Source organism: Chroicocephalus ridibundus, chromosome Z, assembly GCF_963924245.1.
Source record: "Chroicocephalus ridibundus chromosome Z, bChrRid1.1, whole genome shotgun sequence".
Classification (NCBI taxonomy): Eukaryota; Metazoa; Chordata; class Aves; order Charadriiformes; family Laridae; genus Chroicocephalus; species Chroicocephalus ridibundus.
Genome location: NC_086316.1, coordinates 65302681 through 65317146, shown reverse-complemented (window position 1 = coordinate 65317146; position 14466 = coordinate 65302681). Strand labels below are relative to the sequence as shown.

General features: G+C 41.2%; 1 protein-coding gene across 1 annotated transcript in view; it reads right to left on the bottom strand.

Annotated features, from left to right (window-relative positions):
* The window catches only part of PDE4D (phosphodiesterase 4D), a 409683-nt gene extending 400622 nt beyond the window's left edge, over positions 1 to 9061 (bottom strand). The window contains exon 1 of the mRNA XM_063319799.1: positions 8544 to 9061. Coding sequence (XP_063175869.1) covers positions 8544 to 8932 — 389 coding nt within the window. The 5' untranslated portion in view covers positions 8933 to 9061. The remainder of the gene's footprint in view (positions 1 to 8543) is intronic.
* Between the last annotated feature and the right edge of the window lie 5405 nt (positions 9062 to 14466).

Below are 14466 nucleotides of genomic sequence, written 5' to 3'. Positions count from 1 at the left end.
GTATTTTTTATTTGATATTGTGAAAATGAGTAGAACAGTTTAACAGAATATTCATCCTCCTTCCATTTACTACCAGACTTTCTTACTAGTAGCACCACTATTCACTTATATAAAAAGTCCCTTCAGTGTTTCTTGAGATCCCAACTGTTGCCTTGAAATAGCTGGTACTATTTAATTTTTAAGTGGAGAGAAAAATAAGTAAATAAATAGAAGAAGTTGATGAGTTTAACCTAAAATTATGTGTTTAGATGTAATAATTGAAAACAATCATGAATGTGTCCAAAACCTGAAAGGTAATTTTAATAGCAGCTGCTCTCACTCTCTTCACTTTTTATGGTCAGCCGCTATAAAGATGACCACATCCCAAAACATAGATGTGATAACCTATGGTGATAACTGAATGATGTCCACCCAGTGATTTCTCAGTTTCAAAATGTGACAGGGAATTTTCATCCCTCTATTATAACATATCCTATGGGACAGCAAATGCAGTTTGCCTTATGACCGTGTAGATCCCTTAAGCACAGCATTGCAGCCTTTTATATTCTCCTGAAACTCTGCTCTCTATATTTAATATAAAATTATATTATTAATTGAACTCCTAACTCTAAATCCAACATCTGGACTTAATTCCCTGTGACTAAACATGTTTTGATTGTCTTTGCATGTGTGTATTTAAATACACATGCAAATACCTGTTTATACATAGATTTTTAATGTGGTGGTTTTGATTAGCACCCCTGATGTATGACCAACTGCTCATTTTACACATTAACTTCCCTGTGAGGATGAAGCTCTAAGACTTTGGTTCTGGAGGAATAACAAAATATTATTCCAAATACACTGAAGATTCTAGTGATTTTTAATACCTCAAAGATGGTAGATTTTTGCTTTTCTTTCCTCTGTAACCTTCTGCTGTTCTTTGAGATGAGCTTCCCAGCAGTTTTTCTACACTGTACGGTTCAGAAGAAATGGACCTATTTTCCAGGGAAACCAAATTTGGGAACATCTTTTGGAAGAGGTTATAATGACAGCAGCAAAGAACAGAAAAGAACTGGGTTTCAAGGACCATTTTTCAGTCTCCAATTTTCATGGCATTGCGTTGTGTAATGCTTTCCATCCAAAACCTTAGAACAGTAGAAGTAACAGAAAGTTTAGCTCAACAGTCAGAGCCATAGGTTCAAGTATTGAACTAGAGACTTATGTATTGGACTATGGACTTAGGTATGGGTTTTGTTCTGAAGTGTTTAAATTTCTGGAATTGGAAGGACGGTTGGCTGTCCCTGGATTAAACAATTCCCATCATTCCAATTTCACCTGATAGGAGCTGGATGGCCTTAAATCAGCTTGAGCCAAGGCAGGAGGGGCAAGAGTGTGAATGTTCACAACATCTCTGGCAGATACTAAATTCCCCCAAAAAATATTTGATATGAAAGCACAGTTCTTTTTTTCCCTCTTTTCCCCCACCCCTGGCTATTCTTGCAGCTGAACTCTCTCCCTGAAATCTGAGAGAAAAGAAGCTACAGGTCCCTCACAAAGAGAAACAGAGTCAATGGATCGCCTATGCAAACTAATCTACCGAAGCATCCAGTCATTCCTAGAATCGTGTATCTAATAAATAGCAGTGGAAAACAACACCTCCAGCACTAGACTTTCCACTAGACCTGTGGAATTGCTATTGGGCACTTGTGAGACTGCACCCAGAGAACTATGCTACCTCCCTGATCAGAGAGAGGATACAAAGAAGATGGAGCTGGACTCTTGGAGGTGCACAGAGATATGATGTGAAACAAAGGACCCAAGTCAGAACACAGGAGATTCTGATTAGATATCCGAAAAATATTTTACCATGAAGTGGTCAAATACTGGAACAGTTTGCCTAGGTAGGCTGTGGAATACCCATCCTCAATAGGATGCAGCCATGAGCAACGTGTTCTGAACAGACCTGTACGAGCAGTGGTTGGACCAGGTGACCTTGAGAGGCCCCTTCCAACCTAAATCATTCTATGATTCCATGATTCTGTAATGCTATCTGTCTTTATTTTCTCTTTGTCCCTTTTACATTTATATGCATATACTAAGTTAACTGAGCAAGTGAACTTGTCTTATTATTGGTTTGTAGTTATTTTTTGTTAATGTATTGGAAGATAATCAGAAACTACGGTGCAAATATTGTAGTCTAATACTATAATACAGACCTATTTAAAATAACTGGAACTAGGCAGGCATGTATGTGTAATTGCAGCCGCATTATTAAGCAAAATAGTTTTCAATCTTCATAGCCAATCACACTAAGTGATTGGGAAGACCCAGTAGAGGGGACAGATACAACTGAAAAGAATTTGGGGAATGGACAATAGCGGGGCATTTCCTTGCTATTAATAACTGACAGATACTGTCCCCTCCTGTAACCTGTACTATATATAACTTAAGGCCTTAATACATCAAGTAAGAGATGTAAATAACAGGACTGTTGCATTCAAAATAAACATCAACAGAATTTAATATCTTATCTATACATTTTCATTTGTATTAGCAAATGTTATTATCACTTTTAAATATGCAGCCTAAACAAGCATCACTAAATGTACTTTCTGTAAATTACCAGAAGAGCTTTGGATTTGATCCAGACACGGTGGTGATCCACTGTATTACCAAAAAAGAACCCCTGTTCTCAGAAATAAGCTGCATTCGTGTTTACAAGAATAAACTCTTTCAGCAATGCTTTTCTTTTCTAGAGCTGCAATGTACCTCATACTGGCAAAGGAAAGTTGACATTCCTTATGTTGGCACATCAACCTTCTTTCAGATCATTATGTTAAGTGACATGGAGTGGGGTTTGTCTAACACCCTTTCTTCATGAAACCCTTGCCTTCCACTAGCAAAAAATTCAGTCTCGGAACTTGTCCATCAAGACAGTCTACTTAACAGTCAAATGGTTCTGCCTTGCTTTTGGACCAATATATTCACAACTTCCTCTCACATTTAGTTTTAACACATCAACATAATCTCACAGGTTTTCCAATCACCTGTTAGCTTCGAAGTGTCCTCTACCAGAGGAGCACCATGTACTTAAAATGATTTAACTCCATTTAAGACAAATTTTATAAGACATTCACTAAGGTTCTTTCAGTGTTTTACACAAAATTCCTGTCTAAATTACCCCTCAGTTGTGCATCTGGTGTCCCAAGGACAGACATTTAGAGCATCAGCTAAGTGGCACAGAGTGAACACCATGAGTCTGTGTGTTCCTTGACATAACCACTTCTTTGACAGATATCTCTACTAACACCTAAATAATGTTGCTATATTGAAACCTATTTTAAAAATACTGAAAGAAAAACTGCATTACATAGTTCCCATTGAGAAATACATTAAAAAGTTGTGTTAATAATTTTAAGGTAGAACTTTACATGGCTAGGTCTTTAAGGAAAAGTGTTAAAGCCCTGATTGATCTCTATTGGATTATGACGGGCCTGTCCTGCTAAATTAACAGGTTTCTATACTCACTAAGTTAGGAAATTGGCACCATTCATTTGAAGCAATATTCATATTAAAATAAACATATTGAATATGTGAATTTTAAAAGCTACTACTTTTACAAATTTCAACAGCATGAAAATGAGTGCTCTTTGCATTGTTCAGGTCACACAACTCTAACAATCCAAAAATATAAGCCTTTTGAAATAAACATGAAAATAAGGCCCTTATAGTCACTTATTTAAAACATTTGACAATGTGAGTTTCTTATTTAATTTATCTTTATGGACAATTCATAAAGAACATTAATCCAAAAATGTTTACTAAGTTGTAAAAATTATTTGTATCTTTGAGGGAGGGCTAGCATATGCCAATTATTGTAACATCTTGTGTGCCAGCACCACTTGGTAGTAAACAAAGCAATAAAACACTGCCAGACAAGTAAACAACAAAATTCTTAATTAGAGACTGCTACTAAATTCAGAGAGCATTTTCTATTGGTCTTTAAGTTGGAAAACGCTCATCTTCCATTTCCTTAGGTTGTGTGGAAGTACTTAGGACATAATAGATCAAGAGCAGCTTTTCAAACCAAGCAGGAGAACAGAAAGGGGTTTAGGATGGAAAAAAGGGTAGATTTTATTGGAGTACAAAACTGGCTTTTCACAAGATCTGCAAAGGCACCATTATTTTTTGCACGTGCACTATTTGTAGCTACAGAAACCAAGGGTTTATCTAGCTAAAAGATTACAGTGTCAGACGCTATCCCAGACTTCACAAAGTCAAGAAACTAACACATAAAACTCCTTTCTTCTCCTAATAGAGAATAAAGCCTCTGAGCCACTGAAATGTCACACTGCATTCAACCTTGGATGTTATTTTGGTTTCTTAACCCTTCATTGAATGGTGTAAGGACAAGATTGACACTTCAAGAAAAAAATGGTACTTCGGAGCTATCTCCACATGTAAGCAATGCAGTGGTGGATGCAGCTTGGTTAGACCTAGTCCCATACAAGCAACAGAAATGGAGAGGAAGCAGATTTTTTTGACAGTGACTAATTTTAATGGCCACTTGTCAAAGTACAGTTTTAAAATAGATAGCATTAGGGAACAAGCACCAGGATTACTAGATCGCAAAAGGGTAATGTTTCCTCACCTTTGTGCAGTTGCTTATGTATAAACACAGATGAAAAGTTGGAATCGTGAGGAAGCCTAGACCTCTAAGTCATTTGAGATAAAATTTACCTGAGACCTATTGTAAAAAAATGATGGTCTGGCAAACCTGGTAAAAAGAAGTCTAAGGTCTAACAGATAAAGATGCATCTTAAGGATACAACATCTTGGAATTAGGACTGCTGGTATTTCTTCTCTATTTTTTCCACTCTGAAATTTCAGTAGTGAAAAATAGAACACAGAAAGATGATATGGCAAGATGATTTAATTGACGTATGACTAATAGCCTTTAAAAATGCTAAGGTTTTTTTTGTTTTTTTTTGTTTGGTTGGTTGTTGTTTTTTTTTTTTAAACAACTAAACTCTGAAAATAGACCATGCAATAATGGTAGTTATTTGAGAAGCAAATAGAGGTACCTGAAATTTTTGAAGATAACCAGAACATCACCTCCATTTATTACACTGAATGTTTTTGCACTATTGACTGAAAAATTATTTGAGTTGAAGTATTTATTTCCCAATTCCACTAGTACTATTTATTGTTACATAGTACTTTTTGTTCACGTTAACATAAACCTGTAATGACTACTTCTGTTTTTATTTTACACATGAGAAAACACTGCAAGAGAGATTAATTGACTTGCCCAAGACCACACAGTAAACAAATGGCAAAAAAAAGAGATCACAGATAGTCCTAGCTATCTTCTTGACAGCTCTGGCTTTTGTACAGCTCTCGTGTATATGAATTCAAAGCACTTACCTTCTCATGTGAAAATATAGGAATAATCTTGACTTTTAAGAAAAAGACATCAGTCAATAATTCTGATACATTGTTCTGTATAATGAAATGCTACTGTATTCCTTGAAGGAAACATAGTGCTCTAGTAAATAAGTTGTGTACAAAGTTACTGATGATCATACAGAGCCAGAGTAAGCACGAAAATGGTTATAAACAATTCTTCATTTTCCGAAATACAAGCGCATTGCGTTTTTCAGCTAACACAGTTTAGATAGTTTGCTGGTTGATTTTGCCTTTTAAATGTTAACTCCCTTCAGTCGGGGTAAGAAAGATGTACTAGTCTGTTCTAACTCTAATTTTAACATATATAATTCCTTCTCATTTCTTTTGAAAAATATAACTGTTGCATATTTTTCAGTTTTCTACAAAACTTAGAATAGAAGAAACTTCAAAGTTGTATATTTGGCTTCTTAAGTGTTCTTTTATGGTTCTTTTGAGGTTTATGTTCTTTGAGGTTTTAAGAACTAGGATGTCTTCAGAGCAGCACAAAACAAATTCTGGAAAAACAATTATATAGATATAATTTTTGCACATTTGAGCCATTAATGTTTAATATTATCCCTAATACACAATGTATTTCCTGTAGTTCTATACACAATTTTTCCCGCCCTCTCATATTCAGAGTAATTTGGGTTTTCCTGAAAGATAAGCTTATCACCCTAGACCATAACAAATCCATGGTAATCCATTGAGAAATGTTCCTCTGACGAACAGGTTAAATAAGGGAGAACTATTAAAGAATCTTAGTATGAAAAGGGAACTGAAATACTTCAAAAAGGACTGGTGTCTTTTTCAAAAGTATTGGGGTTTATTGCAAGTTACTGGTTTTACAAGAATACTAAGAAGAAATTTTGCTTTGCTTCCCATGAAAAAAAGCAGTTGACCCAGAACTTGAAATGAAAGTCCTGGAAATACCAACCTTTTCTGATATTTCTTGAATATATTTGTAGAGCAATTTTTTACAGTTCACTTTGTGTTTCCATATTGTTTCATTCAAAATGTTTAACTGTGAGAATTAATTTTTGCTAAGAAAGTAATGGAATGGTAAATTTTATCGAGATTCTTTAGTCCGCTTTGGTTTAGTACTACTAAAAAGGAGGCACATCTGAAGCATTTTTACGAATCCCATAAAATGAAAATAAAATCCACCGACCACCTCCCTCACCCTTAATTTTAAAGGAGCATGTCTTGTCAAAACAACGTTGTTGCACTTATAAAAAGAATGGAAGTTTAAAAAAACTAAATACTGTTCCTAGAGATTTTTAAATTCCAATTTAAATAGGCATCATAAGAATTATAATATAAAATTTTAAAATGGCCTCAAAACCCTAACAGAAAATAATATGTGTATTTTCCCTTCCCACCTCGACTTGTTATCCCCTCAATAACTAATCACTTATGGAATAATGCTGAATAAACTCAAACCAACCATTACGATTTACAAAAATTAAACTTCTTTGCATTCAAAAACCAGAAAAGCATTCAGTCTTAAAAGATCAAAAATGCTAGACAACGCTAGACACCTAGGAATGTATTGAAAGGAGCATTCAATTGAACATTTGCTCATTTTTGGAGCATATTATGTGTTCTTTCAAGTCTTACATAGTGAAAAATTTAACATCATTAACTTTGGACAAGCATGAGTTCACACAAGTGATACAAAGGTGTAGCAACAGAATGGCTCTGTGAAAACCAGATATTAAAAGACAGATTTTAAAGATTACTGATGTGAAAGTGTAGTTCTAATTCAGAATTGCTGAACCTCTTTTTATTTCTCAATTATATATGAAGTGGAAATAAAGCCAATGTTAGGCAGAAATAGAGCTAACACTGCCAGATAATATTCAAGTATGTCTTGCTCAGATTTATGGCCAAAGCTCCATAATAAAGAATACAGTGTGTACCACAGAAACACACAAAGCAATCTTCGTTCAGAAAGGATTCTACTATTTGTTCATCTATCACTTCACGGTATAAAAATATGATTATTCAGGAAATAAAAAATCTACAGAGTAACTGTGTATTAAGTATTGTCCCTCTGCCCACCATTCCCTCCATAAATCCTTTATTCACAATGTCCGCTTAATATTCAAATACAATCGTGTGGCTTTCCACTAAAAGGAAGTGGTTCCAGCTACTAAAAATGAAACCTGAAAAATAAAATGATCGATCAAATACAATATCCTACTGATTTTGACAGAGAATTTGATTTTAAAACAGATGCCTGTAATAGCCATCAAAAGCAAAATAGGCATTGGTGAGCTACACACTGCAAAATAAATCTACAGCTCATTTAACAGGGAACAATAGACTAGTAGATGACGGACTCCTCCCTCTGGCTAAGAAACCATTAGCCTATTTTCTCATCTAAACCCATTCAAACCAGCAGGACCCTAACCCTGGGCTTGCCAGGCTGTCTCCCACCGCCCAGAGCTCTCATTATTTTAACTTCGTGCCAACAGCACACGAACTGCCTCCTTCCCACTCGGCACCAGCGCTGCCGGTTCCTGGGGAGGGCGGGCAAGGAAGGGCAGCTCCAGTGAGGAGGGGCAGCCGGGGAGGCAGCTGAGCGGAGCGGGCGGGCGGCGGAGGGAAGCGGGGGGAAGCGGGGCGCGGGCGGAGCGCAGGGCCCGGCGCTACCGGCTGCCCCGCGCAAGCCGCCCCGCTCACGGCTCCGTGCTGGCACGGACGCGGTCCCGCTCCCACCCACGTGTTTTCGGGGTTGCTTTTCCACCCACAGACGGGCGTGTGTGGGATGACGTGCCGCTGCCCCTGCCCGGCTCACGCCCGCTCCAGGCGAGCCCTGCCCGAGGGCCCCGGGGAGGCGAGCTGCCCCGCTGCCCACAGTCACCCAGCACGGCAGACCAGCCCGGCCCCACCTCCCTTTCGGAGCCTCCGCGTCCCTTTCTTCTCCTTCCTGCCGCGGGGAGCGGGGTCGGTCGGACGGGGGTCCCGCTGTGCCCACACCTCAGCGGCCCCCGCCGGCTCCCCTTCCCGCGGCCGGCAGCAGCCATGGCGGGCGGGAGAGCGGCACCCCGCCGCGGCGCCCCCCCCACACACACACGGCCGGAGCGGCGGGCCAAGCCCTCTCCTACCGTCTGAGTCCCTGGAAGGAGGAGGGCCAGGACATCCTCGATTTCTTCAAGCCGGGCCGGTGGCCGGTCTCCACGGCGTAGGAGGCGCGGTCCATGGCTCGGCAGTAGAGGTATCGCTCCGTGTCGGAGTAGCCGCGGTGCCTGACGCGAGCCCCCGCCATGCAGCGGCCCCGGGAGGCGGGCGGCGGCGGCTGCGGGCCGGGGGGCTGCTGGTGCTGGAGGAACTGGTGCTGCCGCAGCTGCGGCGGGTAGTGCTGCTCGTGTCGCCACAGATGCTTGGGGGCTTTGAGACTCCCGCTGCCGCCGGCGCCGTCGTCGCTGCCGCCGGCGCCGTCGCTGCTACCGGGCAGCGCGGACAAGCCGCTGCCGCCGCCGCGCTCTGCCTCCATGCTGCCGGCGGGCGGGCGGGCCGGGCCGGACTGGGCCGGGGCGGGCGGGGAGGACCGGGGCGGCGGCGGGCGCCTTCCTCTGGGCAGCGGCGGGGAAACTGTGCTGAAAAGTTGGACAGCTCCTGCCGCACCGCCCCTCGCCCGGCTGTGGGAGCGGCTGGGGCCGCCGCGCCGCCGAGTCCTGCTGGCCACTCGGGAGGGGAGGCGGGGAGAGCGGGAGGAGGAGGGCGAGGAGGAGGAGAGGGGCTGGCTTCCCGCTCGGAAATATTTAAACCCGGGCTGGAGCCGGCGTGGGGGAGAGCGGAGCCGGCAGCGGGCTGCCATCAGCTGGGGTGTGCGGGAGGCGGGGGAGGGCACGGCCCAGGGGAGGGCCGTGGCTAGGAGCGGGCGCCGGGGGCCTCTCCCTGCCGCTGCTCCAGATTCCCGGGGGCTCCTCTCCCTCCCCGGCGGCACCGCACCGGCGTGTGGTTGCTGGCCGGGCACGGCTTCCTCCCAGAGGGACTCGCACTGCAAAGCAACGGCAGGTGGCAAAGTTGCTCACGCTCCAGTTGCCCGAGAACTTTGCGGCGGGTTAAAAATGGGTTCTAACTCCCTAAACTCATCCTCCCGCCACACCTTGTTCCCTATATCATACGTTCAACCTTTGCCACTTCAGGTTCAGAAATCGTCTGTTGCCCAGCTTGAAACTTCCCCCTGGTCTGCCATCTTCACCGATGAGTAAGCTCTCTCCCCCCCTCGCGAGTAAGACTGGCTGTAAATCAATGCAAGGAAGGTTTAATTATAGCGATGCTGAGCCTACTGCTACAGAGAAGCTTTTACCTTATAAACCACTAGTTTCATGAGTTTGTAACTGCCGCAGAAAAAAATCACTTAAAGTTAAAATTTACAGAACAGAAACTTCATCATGAAAAGTGTTTTTAAATTAGTTTTACATTTCAAATTCTGTTGTGCTCATGTACAATCAATAATCCAGAATTGAAGGAAGTTGCATTTTTTTAAAGTTGTCTTTTTTTTTTTTTTTATTGCCGTGCATTCTCTTTTTAAAAGTAGAATTTATATTTCTCCTCTGTGGTACCATTCTAAAATCTAACACCACTTCTTCTTCATGACAAAATTAAAATCACTACACTCCTGACAAAATATGAAAAAAAAAAAAGAAACCACATGCAGGTGTTCATTTGAAAACTATTAGTATGTATTTTTCTGGTCCTTCTTATTCTGTTTGCTAGAATATCAGTACTAAGTAAGAACAAATTGAAAAAAATCTCTCTCCTACAGTATCTTTACAAAAACATGTATTTTCTTCCAATCAATGTTCATCTACTCATTAGACTGTTCTGATTAGCTTCATGCACAACTTCTACTTCCTCAATCACAAAATTGCTCTTTCCATCCTTTTTTCCTTTCCATCACAGATCTGCAATCATTTTAAACCTCATAAATTTCTTTCTAAATTTCTTAATTTCTTATTAATGGTAACATACACTTATGTTAACTCTTTAACGTGTTGATGCATTTTTTTCCACTCACTATCTTAAAAGTCAGCCTTGCTTCACAGACACACAGTGCTCCTAAAGTCAAGATTTACCCTTCCAACCATGAACATCCAAACTTCTGTTGGGCAAAACTCCCTGTTTGTGTTTTTCCAAGCTAATAGTACTTTCCTAGATAATCCTGATAATCATCTGTCATCCCTTCATTTCTTCTTTCCTGCCCTAATAACTTTTAGTTTCACCAACAAATTTCAGACCAGATAAGTTGTGATAAATGCTGTAAATATTAGGAGAGAGCCAATGTAGTAGTTCTGTTGAAGGAAACTTGAGCTTTAACTCATACATTTATCAAGTTCTGATTCTCGTGCTGTTTATCCAAACATAAAAAACTATTTTCAAACCAGACCACTTGCCCAGCTGTAGCAGGCTGTGACAGTTTTGACAGCATGTACAGGACAGAGAAACTGGAAGAAGATGGAAGGAGAAAGACTGAAGTCACAGGAGAGAATGATATACAAAATGAAATAAACAATGGGGATAGCTGCAATGTGGGTTACAGGCATATACAATACAAATCCATGAAAAGTGGGAGAAGAGAAATCACATTTCCTCCTCTCTTTACCTCCATTCCCATATTGCAATGGGACTGTATCTCACAATTGCTAGTTCCCTCTAGTCTCTTAGAACTAGACACAGCTTCTGTGACCATTCTCACTATAATTTCACAGGATCATACAAAATGCTGTTTGGAAGGGCCCGCGTGAGGTTGTCCAGTCCAACAACATCACGTTCAAAATGGAACTATCATCCACACCAGATCACATCAGCCACAGATTTGTCTGAATCTCAAAAATGTCCAACAACAGAAATTCCCCAGCTTTTGTGGACAACCTGCTCCGGTGCTGCACCACATTCCCAGTAAAGAAGATTTTCCTGATGTTCAATCTGAACCTCCGACTCGGGGACCCTTGCCCCTCCTTAAACAGCATGCCACCGCTGAGAGAGTTTAAATTTGTTGTCTTCTGCAACTGCCCTTCAAGTAGCTGCAGGCTGCCTTTAGATCGCCTTTCACCTCCTCCACAGCAGACTCAGTAAGCTCTGCCCCCTCAAGCTCCACCCGCCTCATCACTGGTCCTGTGCTCTAGGCCCCGAACATCCTGGCAGCCGCCTCCTGGGGCTCCCGGTGTTCCCTTTGATCCACTAGCTGCAGTCACTTTGGCACAGAGTTTCTTTTATTTATGTGGAAGAGTGCTCTGTTTGGCTGCTCTCCACCCTGCAGCCCATTGAAGCCCCCAGCTCCTTTCCAGCAGGGTTGTGACCCAGTCAGTCAGTTGCCGGCCTGTGCCGGTGCTTCGGCTTCTCCTGCCTGGGTACCGAAATCTGCACTTCAGCACGGGCTCTTGGATCAACCCCTCATGGCGATGTGCTCGTTACCAGCTGTCAGCCAGATGCTGAGACACACCATCCTCTACGCTTTGATCCCACCTAGCAGTCTGTTTATCCAGTCCAGACTACCTTAGTTTCCAAATGAGAGTATTTCTGAGGATTGTTTCAAAAGCCTTAATAAAGTGAAGGTATGTTACACCCTCTGTTGTCTCTTCCTCACAGTCTTTTCATCATGGAAGGCAGTCAAATCAAGCGAACATTTGCTCTTGGTAAATCTGTATGTTGAGTAGTGCTGACTATCTTTATGTCCTTTACAGGTCTGGAAATAGATTCAGAGATGTGCTTGGACCTTTGCAGCAGCTGAGGTGAGTCTGATCAGTATATAGTACTTTCATCCTCCTCCTTGCCTGTCTTAAGGTTGGGTGTAACATTAACCTTTTCCCAGCTGGCAGGGACTTCACTTGGCCATCACGACTTTCCACAAATGAAAACAGCAACCTCCCAGTCACACTGGCATTTCCCTTTGGATCTGATCTGAATTTATAAGGGCACTTCCGATACTCCCTATTCAACCCAGTATTTTCAGAGTACACCTAATGTTTTAGGCACCAAATACAATTTGCCAGATAATCAAAACATATTAGCATTTAAAATAAACAAAATATTAGCTCCAAGAAACACAGAAAAGAAAGCAGAAGTATAAGCTTATCTCTATTACACTGCCAATACTTTTGCAAGTAGAATGGAAAGTACTGCATCTAGACAACTACAAGAATTCTTTTCAGATTTTTTTTGGGGGGGGCGGGGGGAGACTGTATGTGTGTGTTTCCTTTTTTTTCTTGCACATGGATACGGATAGTATGTTATAACAGGTCTTTGAATTTATGGCACCATATGAACAGCAAGAATAAAACTGCACACATGCATCCTGTGGCTCCAAATGCCTTCTTTTACATGAAGTCTTAACAACCCTATCAAAATCTAGGATAAAAACAGAAGGTATTTTAAGTTTGCAGTGTAGTGAGACAACTCATGACTCCATATAGAAGGCATCCAGGTTGGGTTTTTTTTCATTTTTTGAAAGTTAAAAGAATTAAATATTTTGAGCAATGCTTATTGATTACTCCGGTGGCTTTTGGAGGATGGAGAATAATTTCTAGCAGATTTAAGATGAAACACAGACAGATACATATCTGATTTTGGAGCCTGAGTCCTATGCTGGAAATTAGCTCACAATTTGACACCTGCTTTCCCTGGAGAACATGGGCCCAAATTGCTTTTTAAAATTTTACTGGAATGTCAGGTTTCAAGAATGAAACTAACAATATATGAATATGTTTTTTTCCTGCATTGTAAGCTCTTTAGGGCAAAATCTGTAATTGTTTTGTTGTTTGTTTTTGGTTTTGTTTTTTTTTTAAGATAGCATACAGCAAGCATTAATAAAAGTAAATTTTAAGAAAAGAGTATGTTAATCCTCACTTGCTAACATTTCCATTTTTGATCAGTATAAAATTGAAATTTTCCCAGTTACAGAAAGAAAGGGTGAAAGAACAGTGACTGAAATAAACCATCCGTTTGCAAAACCTCTCAAATAAAAGCCTATACCATAAATATGCTTACAACTAAATGTTTTGCTTTCTAGTCAATTGTTAAAGAATACAGTTTCTGTGTAAGTACATTTGGGAGATTCATGTTGGCTCTCAGAGGCTGACGGGAGCACACTATGGAGAAAGAAGGTTAGATCTATTTTAAATGTGCCTATCTATGCTTAGCTCAAAATCTCTGGAGGAATGATTTTATCTCTTTAGAGGTATTAAATGCTTCTCCACTTGGAAGCTTCAAAAACTTCTCTGAGCCTCCACCTACAAAACCAGGGTTCCTCCAGACTAATCATATTGATTATTATAGGTGCAGTATACATCCACATTAACTGGCTCAGACCATATTTTTCTCCTCACAAACTGCAGATTATCTTTGGTTCTTCCTTGGTTCTGCTGGTTAAATGGTTCTTCTGTCCACTCTCTCGGTCGGTTTTGTGAACTGATACACCCTAAAAAAATTCACGCCAAGATAAGGACCAGTCAAGTCAATAGGTTAACAGACCATAGAGATGGTAACCTCCAATGGAAAGGAGGTGGTAAGACTTGGATCTCTTGGACTGGCCAGATCAGTTTCTGCGACCACACCCCTGTTCAATAGAGATGGGTTGATCCTGGCTGGACACCAGGTATCCACCGAAGCCACTCTGTCAATCCCCTCCTCAGCTGGACAGGGGACAGCCTGTAATGAAAGGCTCATGGGTTGAGATAAGGACAGGGAGAGATCACTCAGCAATTGCCGTCATGGGTAAAACAGACTCGACTTGGGGAAAACTAATTTAATTTATTACCAATCAAATTGGAGTAAAGTAATGAGAAATAAAAACTAAATCTTAAGTCCATCTTCCCTCCACCCCACCCTTCTTCCTGGGCTCAACTTCGTTCCCGATTTTCTCTGCTCCCTCCCCCTGAGTGGACAGGGTACAGGGAATAGGGGTTATTGTCTCTCTGTTCCTTCCTCTGTTGCAATAGCTATATGTTAGTCATACCATTGGTGTATTCCATTTGTATATCTATTTTATAATTAGTAACAGTATTATGTTATTAAGAATAATGG